This window comes from Halictus rubicundus, chromosome 4, assembly GCF_050948215.1.
Source record: "Halictus rubicundus isolate RS-2024b chromosome 4, iyHalRubi1_principal, whole genome shotgun sequence".
In the NCBI taxonomy this organism is placed as follows: domain Eukaryota; kingdom Metazoa; phylum Arthropoda; class Insecta; order Hymenoptera; family Halictidae; genus Halictus; species Halictus rubicundus.
The window spans coordinates 15,384,077-15,399,557 of record NC_135152.1 but is presented as its reverse complement, the minus strand read 5'-3'; the positions used below and the strand labels follow the sequence as shown (position 1 = coordinate 15,399,557).

Below are 15,481 nucleotides of genomic sequence, written 5' to 3'. Positions count from 1 at the left end.
AATATGAAATCACTACCGGCTGCGATTTGTTCTGCGCTTTACATGCAGGAAGGTTGTGTGTTCTTCCCGTAGCCAAGTGTCATATTTGATGTGCTACTAAAATGACACGAACCGTATGGATTCTGTAAGCGAAATTTTTATCGTCGTTTTTTTAACGATTTTTATCCTTCAAGTTGGCGCCACCAAAATATTTCGTTAATAATTGTGTTTGTAGAACATTTGTCGGTGTCATTACCGGCACGACTGCCTTTACGATGGACCATCTGCGCAATTTCGAATGGTTGTTCGGCGTGGATGGTAAATCGGACATTAAACAATCGAAAGAGCGCTCACTTTGTGAAACTTCAGAATGTGTTGCACTTGGTAAGGGAATAAATTTGTCTTTATTGTGCGATGAAATTGTCAGTTACATAAGTCGAGTAACCAATTGGGGTCACATTATTGTCGATTATTCAGCCATTAAATAACCGGTTTCGTGTGTAACGAATATATGGTTGTCACTTTTGGGAACAGAAGAAAACTCTAACGTCTTCGTTATGTACGTTATTATTTTCATACGATAGAACTTTATTGTCTTTATATACTTATTTATAAAAAAGATGCATTTTTTCAACGTTTTGTTTAATAGTTCTATATCGTACGTTTCTGAATATTTGCACATATTATAAATACATAAATTTCCTCTAGTAAAGCGTATAAATAATAAATGTTCAGTGTAATGAAGATTCTTTTGCTTACAGATTTGTAGTTTCAGGCTTGTTTACTGTGCTCGTTCTGTAACTTCAGGTGCTCGTAAGAGAATAGCTCTGATTTGCATAAAATCATATTGTTCCTTTAATTTCGACAGCAAAAATAATGACCGAGAGCATGAACCCAGACGTGGATCCGTGTGAAAACTTTTACGAGTACGCGTGTGGGAATTGGGCAAAACAGAATCCCCTCCCCGAAGGCAAAGCTACTTGGAATCCGATGTATAAGGCGAATGATGTAGTAGAGAAGCGTCTTCTGGGTTTGCTAATTTTATCTCGAACTATTCGTTGAAACAAATTAATTCTATCATTTTCTTCGAAACACTTCAAATATATGAAAATGTTCCTAAGAGATTTTACTTTTAAGAATATTAAATTCAAAATTTATTTTGAGTGATTTTATCCTTCACACGTATTAATTTTTACACACTTCTTCATTATTACTGTTTATTTCTATAGTAACTTGTCGTTATTAGCAGATAACGAAATTGCGAGAGCAAAGAATGTATCTACTTCTGATAAGTAGAAATGCCAAGCAATGGCCAGACATTGCTCCAAGTAGTATAAACGTATTACGTATTACGAGGTTAATTTTCGAAGTGAATTTTATGGAAATAATTTTATTAATCAATCTAATTAATAGAAATGAAGATAATTAATATAATTGATTACATTCATAGATATATTACAAGCAAATTCGAAGCCTGACGATCTCCTGGGCTTGAAACTATCCAGGCGAGCGTTCAACGCTTGTATGGATACAGGTAACATTTATTTATCTTTCATTTAAGAGAGCAATTACTTTCCCTTTTTAACAAAAAATATATTCAATGTTTTCATTACGCTCTTATAATGTTACTAAGAATTTGTCCGTTTCGTGTACCTAGAAATACAGTTCGTACCTCCAATTTATTTGATATCAAACATTCCAATTACGTTTTATTTTATACACGTGTAGTTATCGTTTGGCTAACCACGAAGAAAACTATTATTTCTAGAGAAATGTTACGGAATTGTACAAATCCAGATGACAGATTTACATTTAGTTAATGCGTCTATTTAATTTTCTAACGTAATTAAAATATATTAGCGAATGCAACAATCTGATTTACCTAACCACCTAAATTGCAGACGAGTTGGAAAGAATAGGACTTGGTCCAGTCATTACTTCACTATGGAGAATCGGTGGCTGGCCAGTAATAATGGAGGAAGACGAATGGGATGATGAATTGTACAAGTGGCAATACGTGGATGATTATTATGCTCGTTTAATTGGTTTGAATAGTTTATACGACGTGGCCGTTGATACTCCATGGGATTGGGATACTAATCGCACGTTCTTAACGGTGATTATACGTATACGCATAATCTATTATGTTTTTAAGAAACGAATGTTTCAAAATAATTTATACTACTGATACAACGCTTGCTTATTCATAACTACTTTCGTTAGTACTACCTTCGAAAGCGACATTATTTTCTTTGGGCATTTTTTATGTGGAACTTCGTCGTCATTTCTTATTTGATTTATTCAAACTAAAATCTCAGCTCTGTTATTTCGCATTTGAGTATACGATTTTTGAAATTAAACTTTGCGTCAACGTGTTACCAAATTATTTGTTTATTAGTGTCGTTTCTTTCTACGGGTTCAATTTTCAGTATGACAATTATTTGAAACTGGATGGAATCTGGCGTGCTCCACCATCGTATTAGTAGAAGTTCACGGCTGAGGGATGATATTATAAATCGTTTGTGAAATTATGGCAAACAATACTGTTTCAGATCAGCACACCGGACTTACCGTACAGAATGTACATGCTTGTCGGCGGCGACGAAATCGATCTACCAGACTACCATGAGGACGAAGGTAAAGATGGCAGCCAAGAACGTGGCAGCGAAGAGAGGCCAAAAGATGACGACCACGACGAGGAAAGTAACGAAGAGAACGAGGACGACGAGGAGGATGACGAAGACAACGAAATTCCGCAGGATAAAAGGATAATTAAGAAAATTAACAAACGCTTAGGTCGCGAAATAAAAAAGTATAGCAACGCTAAATCGAGGGACAAGAAGCATGTTAGCAAGAAAGGAACGAGAAGAGCCGTGACTCGATCGAAGGCTCACTATAAGTCAAACCGTAAACAGAGGAAAGTTAATAACCAGAGAATTGTTCATAAGAAGACCATTGACAGACCGTCGCATCATCCAAAAATGTCTGCACGTCATCATGTCAAAATACATTTGGGAAAGAGCAAAGGCGATGAAAAAATGAATAGGTACATGTATATCGATGATGATGATGACACCGAAGATGGAAACGACGAGAACTACGACTACGAGGAGGACGAAGAAGGTAGTGGAAATTATGACGACGACTCTGAGGATAGCGGCAGTGGTAGCGGTGATGTTGATGATGACACCGAGCAGAGCGACGAAGAGGGTAGTGGTGATTATGATGACGAAGAGGAACAGAGAAAACAAAGGAAGGAAGAAGAAAGGAAAGAAAGAGAGAAGTCAAAACTGAAGTATAAAGAATACATGTACAACGTTACCATGGCGCTTATCGAAGCCAGAAATGTCCAAATACCAGAGGAGAGGATACGGAAAGATATTGACGATTTACTTGAGTTTCAGCTGAGCATCGTAAAGGTAAACATATTTTTTATAAATTTATTATAGGTTTCATTAAGTTTTGTAATTGGATTTTCACGGGGTATGCCCCCCCCCCTCCCGTGGAGGGGTAGGCGAACTGACTAAGACCATACAGCTCCGTCAGGTTTAGATCAAGACTGTACTGTGCACAAACAAACAAATGTTTCTTACAGCTCATATATCAAGATAATTACGTGTCGAATGGTACACTCGAAGATATCCAAAAGAAATATGACGATTTGAAACCAACCACGAAGGATGGTCAAGTAAGCAGATTTTGAACTTTTTCATTGTCTGAGATATCTTTTGATACTTGAAATATTTTATTGTTAATCTCTAGGTTACTTATAATTCGGTGGTATACAGTCACAAATCATTGTTATATTAAATATTTCACTTTCAAAATATTTTTTAATTAGTTGTATTTGTTAAGTACATGCTAGTTATTTTGAACTAAGAATTATTATTTTGTGTTAGGTATTATCAAGTGTTATTTTTGCGTAGATAAATTGGGCCAGGAAGGTAGAAAACTTACTTTCAACGGCGGGAATGGAAATTGATAGGGACTCGATGCTCGTAATTCCGTCCGATCCTTATTTAATAGGACTTCGAAAATTATTGGATGAAACGCCGAGTAGAACTATCGGTATGCAAATATTGTTATACATTACCCACACACATTGCGTAGATAATAAATATTCAAATAATAGCAGTCGGTTATTAAGAATATTTGAATAATGTTTTGCAGTGAATTACGTTCATTGGAACTTCATAAGAGCAACGGTAAAAGCCACTACTGCATATATGAGAGACCTTTACCTCGAGTGGAACCCACTTGAGCAAAGGTTCGATAAGAGGTATTGTAGATTGTACCTACATAAAATACGTATTTACATAACATACGTATTATACCTACGTTTTTGCAAATAATTGAATCTTTTCACAGGTCGATGGCATGCCTCGAAGATTTAGAGGCGAAGTACTATTTAGGATACGAATACGTAAAACGATATTTCTCTGATGACTGGTTGAAAACGGTATTATTTATATCTCTAATTAAAAAGTTCACAATTTCTTGTGTTTTATGGTGGAACAATACTTATTTGAAAAGAAGCATCGGTAACGAGTAAAACTAATAAGTTCTTATTAATTATTCAAGGCTTCGGATATGGTCGACGATATCCAAAAGGAAGTCGAACATCAGATCGAGGAATCGACTTGGATGGACGATGCCACCAGAGAATTTATATTGGGAAAATTGGTGTTCATGGATAAGTTAATTGGTTATCCGCCTGCTTACCGAAACCACACGGTCATGAAAAAACATTTCAAAGGAGTAAGCTCTCGTTGCAGACAAATACAATTGCATACAGTTCAAATTACGTTTAATTGTTCACACATATTGGAAACATGGAACACTCTTTATAATATTTAAAAATTCTTCCAGCAAAGTATTCTTGCTGAAGTGTTTTTAGATATTATCCATTATGCTTGCACTTATACATACTTGTTTGAATGTTTCTCTAGCTCAGTATCAGCAACTCCCATTTTGAGAATATAATGAGTGTAAAGAGATATTTGAAAATAATAAGCCTGAAAAGCCTTAACACCAATGCAGAAAACTCCAACGAAAAGTAAGTAAGTCACTTTGAACTGGCATACTTCTTGGTCCCCGGACTCCTACGAGTTCTGGGCCTATGCCGGAGTCATTTCTGACCCACGCCGATATTTCACTACAGTTTTCTTTCGATATAAGGCGATGGCTAGAGACCAGCTTTCGTCGTATTTCGGGTGAAGAAGAAGAATGAAGAAGAAGGTCACGAATGACTCCGACATAGCATACGGAGGATTAACAGTTTACCGTTTGTAAAACAGACGTGAACGCTTTGAAATCGCGTTCGTTTTATAATTACAAGAAATGTGTATTTGCAGCTATTTTATAGATCCTTTGGTCGTGAACGCCTTTTACATACCCACTCAAAATACTTTTGGTAAGTTCTGAGCGTATTAGCGAATCAGTTGATCGTTCTATATCGCTATTGACCATGGCTCATGATACAAATCAGCTTTTACAGTTTGAATTATAAACTGATCATATTAACACAAACTAATTACGAGTCTTTAATAAAAATGGCCATGAGAAATTAGAGGTATCATTATTTATGCTATACTTTTTTACAGAAATAACAGCGGCAGATTTCCAAAGCCCATTTTATAGCCCTAAACAACCATGGTAAGCATGCATTATATATTTTTTTACGTAACATATAAAACCATTAAAAAATGATATCTTTTTAATACAGGTACACTAACTTCGGCATCATAGGATTCATAATGGCTCACGAAGTAAATCACGGATTCGACAATATGGGTAAATAATTACGAAATAGGGTAAGGGGCCCAATTACTGTGGGGGTACCAGTTACTATGCCTGTGTTAATTATATTTATTTTTAAAGCATAATGAGTATTAAACAAGAGATATTACATTTTTTTCATTAAAACCAGTTATTATCCCTTTTTTAATATTCGTTATGCTTTAAAAGTAAGTATAGTTAATATAGGCACAGCAATTGATATCCCCACAGTACCTGGGTCCCTTACCCTAATACTTTTGTAAAGTACATATTAATTTACAACCGATCATTTCCAGGTCGCTTGTTTGATAGACATGGTGAATACTCGAAATGGTTGTCTGCCATGGCAGACAAAGCATACGAGAAACGGGCTGCCTGTTTCAGAGATCAGTTCAACAAGTACAGCGTGGTGGAAAATAGGACGGCGAATATTCCGATAAAGGTAGAATTTCTAATTTGTCTTCAGCGATGAAGTTCCATATTGCTTTGTACAGTCGTTACGTGAATATTAGGTATGTGTAATTACGTGTTATAAATTTTTCCAACAATCTTAATGCAGATTGAGATTTCAATTGGACCTCAATAGAGTAAGGTATTGATACACAAAGTTGCAGAACTTCTAAGATCGACAATTTTTCGGTCAATATTTGCCAATCCTTTCATTTTGTGGAGTAGTGTAAAACAGAAGATGTGCAAATGGAAATGTAATTATGGTTCATACATGATTTTACACATATTGTAGGACTATGGGGAACAAACGTGGGGTGAAAATATTGCGGACACAATGGGCTTGCAAGCTGTGTTCGGAGCATATCAACGAAGGCAAAGGAATTGCGAAGTCCCGGACCCAATGCTACCTGGTTTACAGAATTTCACTAACAATCAAATGTTTTTCCTATCCTCTGCTAATGTAAGAATATTACCGTCCTAGTCAAGTTATTTAATCAATTTTTCTATTTCCCAGAAGTATAACAATACAGGGTGTCCCAAAAATGTTGTACTTCTTTGAAAAAAGTGATTCCTGAGCTTATTTGAAGTAACTTTTTCTGTCTGCTGTAGCCGCGGTCTGCTTGGTCCGCATTTTTCGTTATTAGCTCGTTAACGAAGCAGCGGAGAACATTTTTGTAAAGGAAAAAGTCATTTCAAATGATCTTAGAAATCTCTCTTTTCAAGGAACTACAGCATTTCTGGAACTTACGGAGGGTGCGAAACAGCGCAGTAATTGTATGTTCTTTTTTTAAATTACAGGTGTGGTGTTCAGTTTATGATCTAGAGAAAATCAAGTCGCGACTACAGCGTGATTCGCACAGTCTTGCTCCATTAAGAGTAATCGGGTCTCTATCCAACTCTGAAGACTTCGCGGAAGCTTACGGATGCCCAGTAGGAAGCCCCATGAACCCGAAAAAGAAATGTAGCATATGGAAATAACGAAGCTATTTTCAAGATTAATAGCATCTGTTTCCTGCAATGTAATCTGTATCGATAAAATGTCGAAAACATCTATTTGCATTTGTATTCCTCGATTAAGTTGATAATAAAAATGTACATTTGCTAAAAAAAAAAGAAATACAGAATATTAATAATACTCATAATCTGTTTAATTTAATATTTACCTGTATTATCGTCATTCGTGTACTGTGATCATTAGACTACGAATCTTAATAAAATTTTAAGATTCGTCACAAAGTCATTGTATGTATATATTTATAAGACATAGCAACATGGCAGTACGTTTACGAATAGAAAAGACAACATTTAAATTTTATTCATTCCAAATCAATGAAATAAAACTGTCCTGTGAACGTTAAAACATGCGATTTCCTACTACACCATATAAATCTATGTTTGAAAATTCGTTTCTCCTTATTATAAATAGAAATAAATAATATGTTTCTATTTCCTTAGTCACGTTTCTTTTTTGTAAAGTAGAAATGTGGTAAAATAATATTTTCATGTTTATCAAATTTATTTTTCTCATTGTCGAAGTAAAAAAAACCAACAAATAATAGTAGTGTTATTAAAATAACGTTATTGATAACTATTTAAAAAATAACAAGAGTCAAAGAATAATACGAATTGATTTCGTAATAGTAATTAATTATGATGAGAATTTGTCTGAATTTAATTAGTAATAAATAACTATAAAATATTTAAAACTTCCATTATTTTATTGCAAACATCACTGATCATTAGACCGCGAATCTTTATGCAAAATTGTGTCCATTAATTGCAGGACACCAGGAACCATACGGGAGTATGGTGGAATAAGTTGTGAACAATGTGTTGATATTCTCAAATTCTTGTAATCGTTCTCCTGTATCGTATAACACCCACCTATTTCTACTGATACTATACATAAATAGAATGCTTCACCTAGGTTTCTATGATATGCATTCGTTATCATTTCATTGAATCCTTGGTAATGGACGTAACTATCTTTATCAAACCGGACGGAACGAGAATTTCATTAACGGACGAAGGTGTTGGGTGACAACATTGATATACTAGAATAATTTATCTATGCAATCCCCAAGGGCAGAGGATGCACTTTTTCTGTCTAGTTCGATGTGTTTGCATTATCAAAGTGTATTGTTAGGACTATCACATCTTCTCCCCCTTATTTCACGCTTATAAAACGGCCGCGCATAATTTTCCCTGCACACTTCGCAAAAAGGACGTCGGTTTCTTCGTTGAACCGACTTTGCTTTTGCGAAGATTGGTTCCAGTTACGTTACGAAAATGATTCGGATTTTGATCTTGTAAGTAAAACTTCTAATTAACATATCCAGTCCTCTAAAATGTTCTTTCTATTTTCAATAATTGCATTAATTGATAACTTTTATTACCTAACACTTAGTGTTATCTAATTCATCCGCGGAGTACATACCCAGTGATATTTATTGTATTACTGCATGTAATTAATAATATAATTACCGTTCAACGTAAATCTGTAACATCCTTCTTCTAGAGCGTCCATAGGCGCTGTTATAAGTGCTACTCCGTTTTTCCCGGACTACCCTCTTGGTTTGGAAAGTTTGTTTGGCAGAAAACGCGAAGCCATCAGTGCTAATCAGGAGAAGGAGAGCACAGTATGCGAGACCGAGGAGTGCAAGTTGATTGGTAAGTACTTTCGGGTCCATCAAGAAGTAAGATGACGTATCAAAAAAGTAAAATTTTGCGAATTACGTATTGCTACATTCAGTATTTATTACGAATATCGTATCTGTGCAATTTCTTAACATTTACGCAAAAATTGGCATCACTATTCTACACGATTAGTTATATTCGGTATCAATTTCTTAAATTATTATATGCAATTCAATTATAATGTACGAGTATCATAACAAAATTTCATTTGCACAATTTTCGTTTTTTGAAAAAATGAGTTTCAACTGAATGAAAATTCTTTTTAAATATTGATGCCAGCCAAAGAAGGAGGATTAGATATATGTATTGTTCCACGCTATTTCATATGAATTTGAATTTCATTTTACTATTTTCTTCGAAACAGCTAATAAAATCAAGGATAGTATCGACGAATCTGTTGATCCTTGTGATGATTTTTACCAATACGCATGCGGGAAATGGGATCAAAAAAATCCTGTTCCGGAAAATGAAACTACCTGGAGTCTGTGGGAAATGGTCGACAAGAAAATTCAGAAGCAAGTTAAAGGTTTGTGTCGCCGTTTCAATCGAATATTAGTGTTTAACTGTTTCAGTTCAACATTTTCTGAAGAAATTTTATCAATTTTTAAATGTTGACTATTATTAATTAATCTACCTACACTGGTATTAAACTGTATGTACTATATGAAATACACATTTTTATAAATTTTTTCAAAGCAACCTGCTGACAATGCCACAATATTATTATAAATATTTAACATTTCCAGACCTTATTCAATCTCCGATTGAATCAAATGACCTATTTGCCGTGAAACTGGCAAAGAAATGGTACCAGAGTTGTATAAAGCGAGGTATTTATTCAAATTTCAATATTTTTATATATTTTTTGTTTTGTTCTTTCCCACTACTTTGTTAATACAATTTACGAGTCGCTTGTATCAAATGTTGCTCTAAATTCTGACAGTTCCAAACAACGAAAATAATTTTGAAGACCTGATTTGTCGATTTTTGTGAAATTACGCTGTTTCTTCAATTAAACTCATTCTGAAAGACTCTTGACAACGATACACACTGTTAAAGTCAAATGTTGTGATTCAGTTATTGACTTTACAGATACAGAAGAAATCGGAGGACTTGAGAAAATCGTAGCAACATTATGGAGGCACGGGGGTTGGCCGCTGATAATGCAGCAAGGGGAATGGGACGATCGCATATACAACTGGCAAATAGTTGATGATCACTTTGCTCGTTTAACGGGAATGAATACGTTCCACGACCTATTCTACCATCCTCTACCATGGAACGACAATGAAACATTAGTGGTATGATGATAGTCCATGTTAAGAATTATGCCATAACCCTTAACCTTATGCCTTAACCCCTTGCACTTTTGTGTCGAACGTGACTTAACATTGAATCGTCAGTTTAAATCTGCACTACATTTTATAATACTAATTTTCTGACTTGAATAAGCAATACATATACATTTATTTAGCTGCATTTTTTATTGACGAATGCGTGTAACAAGCATAAGTAAGTTTTTGTTTGTCATTATGCTCATTATTTTTTAACGTTTCAGTTGGATACACCTCATCTGCCATTCGGTATTTACAAACTTCTTTCGAGTTCCTACGAAGGCTCGGACACCAGCGACGAAAACAACGAGAGTGGCGAGGGTAGTCAAGAGAATGGTAGCAAAGAGAAGATCCCTAAAAATGGCGAAGACGAGGAGGATAACGAAGAGGACGAAGGGATCGAGGAAGACAACGAGCCGGAAGACGAGGAAGATGATGAATCGCAAACGAGAATAGTAACGAGAAGAAGAAGTCACAAGAGATTGGGTCAGAATAAACGATCAAGCGGTAAACACAGTATAGGAAGGAAACATCATGAGACGCACCTTAGTAGAAGGCCGAAGAGAGACATTGTTAAAGAGATTGTTTTCCATAAGCTACGAAGTCTGAAGAAACGCGCTAAACACGGAGTTCGTCAAAAGTCGCGGAAGACTGGCAGAAAATCATCGAGACATAGACACACCCTTTTAGGTTCCCAGAAGAAGTCTTCCACAGGGAAGAACGACATGAAACGTACTGAAAAAGCCAATAAGGCAAATGTGAAATCGGCGACCAAGAAGAAGCATGTAGTGCACAGGAACAGGGCGACGAACGACGAAGAGAAGGAAGAGGTGCGAAGGAAGAACAGAAACCATAGTCACGGACATGAAGGGAAAACGATCCACGGTAGTCGTCAACATAGGCAGATGAGACACAGTCGTCATGGAGTCCATCACGCAGCAAGGAAGATGGTGGATAAGGAGACCGAGGAAGCTCCGATTGATAATGACGATGAAAACGAAGAAAGTGACAGCGCCAATGAAATTGACACCGGCAGTGACGGCAACAACGAGGATGATGATAATGCCAACGATGAAGAGAATGGCAACGATGATGAAAACAAAAACGAAGAAGGGAACGACGATGGCGAAGGCAATGAAGAAGAGGAAGATGATGATGAAGATGAGGATGAGAAGTCTGTAGAAGAACTTACGAAGCTATACCGGGAATACATAATTTCGGTGGCGCAAAAACTTTCGAAGGTCAGAGGCGTAGAAATTTCGCGTGATAAGTTGGAGAAAGATGTCGACGCCCTCATCGAATTCGCGATTAAAGTGGGAGAGGTAAAGAAATTGATTAACATCGATTCATAGACAACTGTTTTCACAGAAACTGAACCGAAATTGTTTATTATTACTTCTTAGAGCACATTTGTACATTTTGAGATAGAAAACACGACACTTAGCGAATTCCAGGAATGGTATGACGGTTTAGGATCTACTAAAAAGAACAGCAAGGTGAGAATTTCGCCGCGAAACGCTTATATAATGGTTTTTTAAAACGTTTATATAATGATTTGAATATTTAGGTGAATTGGGAAAGGAAGGTGTTGAAACTATTTTCCGAAGCAGGATTGGAGCCCGAGGGTGATATAGATGCTGTGATAGCGCGTAGGGCGTATTTCGAAAAACTTCATGCTATACTCGAAGAAACACCATCTGAAGTAATCGGTAAAAACATAAAAGATTGACCTATTATTAACGATCAACCTGATTTATTCATCGAAAGCAGCGTTGCCGAATAACATCGTTGTTCGTTTGTTACAGTTAATTACATTCACTGGCGCTTCGTTAATGAAATGACACTCCTTGTATCTCCAGGAATACTAGAATTAGCTGAGGAGTGGGCACCCTCGATTGTTCCAGACAAGTAAATTCTAATAACATTTCAAAATTAGAAAAAAAAATTACAAAACTGTTTTTATTTCACCTTTTTACAGAGAGGAAATATGCTTACAAGTAGAGCTGTCTGAGGTAATAGGGTACGAATATACCAGAAAACATTTCCCAGCGAACTTGGAGAGAATGGTAAACGATCGCAGACATGAATATTTATTTACATTTTTTTTTCGTAACTCTTATATTCCTATCTATTCTTCGAAGGGCTTTTATACATCGAATTTTCAAATATTTAAAAACTGGCTTTATTAATATGTAGATAATGAAGCATAATCAACAAAGAAACTTTGCTTTTTGGATTTAGATAGTTCAAAATTCGATTACTAGGTATACTTTTGGCAATTATGATAGTCCCTTTGTTTAATAGTTACAGTTATTTTCGTTAGTTGGTGACATGCTAACATAGTCCAGAAATTGCCTGTCGCAGTAGTCTGATCTCTTAAACATTATTTGATATTCTTTCACATATTATTTGTCGACACTGTAGGCCCGAGACATGATCGACGACATACAAAAAGAAGTTGAATATCAGATCAAGGAGTCCACGTGGTTGGATGACAATACGAAACATTTCATTTTGGACAAACTGGTGCATTTGAAACACCTTGTTGGTTCTCCCGACTGGTACCGAAACGCTACAATGGTTCAACGATACTTCCAAGGGGTAGCTAACTTGTCTTTGCAATATTACTATTATTAGAACTATTAAACAAAATTTTAATTCCCGTTTTGAGAAAATCTATTTATTATTCATTGATGTTTTATTAATATGAGATGAGAAAATAATATAAGATGATGAGAAAATAAAACAATATATATTAATATAAATATGAGATTGAGGCTTGTTTGACAAGCAGTAATTATTTTATTAAAGATTAATTCTTGATTTAATGTTACAGCTCACGATTGGCACATCTTTCTATGAAAATGTGGTGAACTATATCAGATACATGAAGTGGAAACAATTTCGAAGTGCAATGATCCCGGAGGAGAACCTACCGTAAGATTTAATTTAGTAATATTAGCAACTATATTATGATTGGATATTTTATAACTATACATTTTTTGTAGACTATCTATGGATCCGCTAATGGTGAACGCGTTCTTCATGCCGACAGAAAATGTTATAGGTTTGTTCACGTTACTGTTATGTGTATTTATGAAGATTGTCATATCTAATCAGTCGCAAAATTCTACTTTCTTAATTTATTCTGAAAAGTAATTCTCAGTTTTCTGCGTTTATTTCCATAAAAGCAAATAAACAGGGAACAAGAAAATTTCGAAATTTTAGCTCTTTTTATATATTTGGAATTTAACAGGTGCTTGTTGACTTTTTTGACCTTGGGTGTGGATATATTGATTTGTTTACGTAAACTAAGTAAGGTACTATATTTTATTATTTGAAACTAAAATAAAATTTTTGTTTAATGCAGCAATATCTGCCGCCGATCTCCAAAACCCCTTCTTCGCATCAAACAGACCATGGTAAATAATTTACGCATATATTTTCTATATTGAAGTATATTTAAATATGATCTATAAATATTTATGGCTTCCGTGATCTCAGTTTCTATATTATTTTACTGTATGTGTAAGATTTAAATTTATGAAATAAAATTGAATATACAATAGATTAGAACATAATGAAATAAAATAGAATATAATAGAGTAAAATACAATACAATCTATCTATTTAATAGAATATAATTAAAATAAAGAAATGTTAGTAATGAGGCTTTTAACACAGGAACGTAAACTTCGGCATTATTGGAAGTATAATAGCACACGAAGTAAATCATGGCTTCGACGATAGTGGCAAGTTAAATTCCTTTTGGAACATGCATGCTGTATGGAACATTTATAAAATGCAATCAATTAATTTATTGTTTGTAGGGCATTTGTATGATCGCAAAGGCAAACCTACGGAATGGTTATCTGTAATGGCAGAGGCTTACAATAGAAGAGCAGACTGCTTCGTTCGTCAATTTGACAATTACGAGCTCATAAAGGGGGACAGTTATGAAGTTAAGGTAAATGTCCTCGTCTACCCGAGTATTGGGTTTAGATCAAGATTTCACTGTAGTAGCAAACACAAAATATCATAAATCGTTTGAATCTTTTTACCGTTTTCAGTACAAGCTATTAATTTTTTCCATACATGCATAAAATCCGCCGTCTGATTATTAATTACATATTTCGATAATTTTTAGGATTTCGGTAACCGAACAGCGGGTGAAAATATCGCTGACACAATGGGTCTGGAGGCTGTGTTTAGAGCTTATCATCGAAGATTAAGACAATGCAAGAGTCCAGATCCGGCATTACCAGGACTAGAGAAATTCAGCAACAACCAAACTTTCTTCCTGTCTTTTGCAAACGTAAGACAGTTTTATATTTTTCGAATAACAGTGTTCAAGATTTATATACTGATCAAATAGAAACACCCTGTTCAGTATTAAATATATCTTATTTAGCAGTAAATGTAGAATGAATATTTTTGAGCAGTAAGGTTCTTTCTCAATTATTATAAGTTTAAAATTTATTTACAGTTGTGGTGTGAAACTGAGGACCCAAAATCTGTGAAGATGCAGACGAAGTATGACGTACACAGTCCCGGACGTCTTAGAGTGATTGGTTCAGTGTCAAATATGGACGGTTTCGCTAAATCGTTCAACTGCCCGGCAGGTAGCCCTATGAATCCCGAGAAGAAATGCAACATATGGCTATAGTTGAAATAATTGCGAAATTGTCGGTTTCAATCATGATGTGCGTTGATAATCGTTATGTTTAGACTGCGAACATCAGGATACATTTATGACAAATGAGTAGATAAATCTTAAAACAGGCGAAGAATTCAAAGAATTTCTATATATTAACTTCAACTTACAAAAATTATTCAAGGAATAAAAAGTTTCTATTTGACTCCTGTTTTCTAGAGTTGATGCAAACAAATTTTATTTCGCATAAAGATCCGCAGCCTAGTGATAACGCATTTATCCAAAACAAGAATATATATAGAGGAATAACTAATTATGTTATTAATAAATACTAATAGTTGAGAATAATAGCAAAATAAATTTTAAATATAATAAAAATTGATGCTCATAGTCTGCTGTTGTTTATCACCTGTTACATTGCAAACTGGTCCTTATAAATAGTTATTGACTCGTGATAAAGTTAACATTGAGATTAAATTATACTTTTTTATTATTAATATCTAGCGACTAGAGTAAACGCGGGCATACAATAAATATTTTCTTTCCTTCTGGAACATTATTAACGATAAAGGAATTCTATTTGCTATAG

At 34.9% G+C, this 15,481-nt stretch overlaps 1 protein-coding gene across 1 annotated transcript; it reads left to right on the top strand.

The window, feature by feature from the left end:
* LOC143353865 (uncharacterized) lies at positions 1-15,097 on the top strand. The gene is made up of 36 exons (XM_076787469.1): positions 1-124; positions 215-363; positions 848-1,009; positions 1,430-1,513; positions 1,881-2,095; positions 2,532-3,398; positions 3,575-3,667; positions 3,906-4,047; positions 4,150-4,258; positions 4,348-4,438; positions 4,561-4,737; positions 4,929-5,035; positions 5,334-5,392; positions 5,583-5,634; positions 5,705-5,772; positions 6,054-6,199; positions 6,500-6,667; positions 7,006-7,182; positions 8,135-8,244; positions 8,726-8,877; positions 9,269-9,430; positions 9,651-9,734; positions 9,997-10,205; positions 10,463-11,560; positions 11,642-11,734; positions 11,806-11,947; positions 12,044-12,146; positions 12,217-12,304; positions 12,663-12,839; positions 13,075-13,175; positions 13,247-13,305; positions 13,609-13,660; positions 13,923-13,990; positions 14,069-14,205; positions 14,386-14,553; positions 14,725-15,097. Exons 1-36 carry the CDS (start codon positions 102-104, stop codon positions 14,902-14,904), a joined length of 6,072 nt encoding a protein of 2,023 aa, XP_076643584.1. The 5' UTR covers positions 1-101; the 3' UTR covers positions 14,905-15,097.
* Positions 15,098-15,481: the final 384 nt, after the last annotated feature.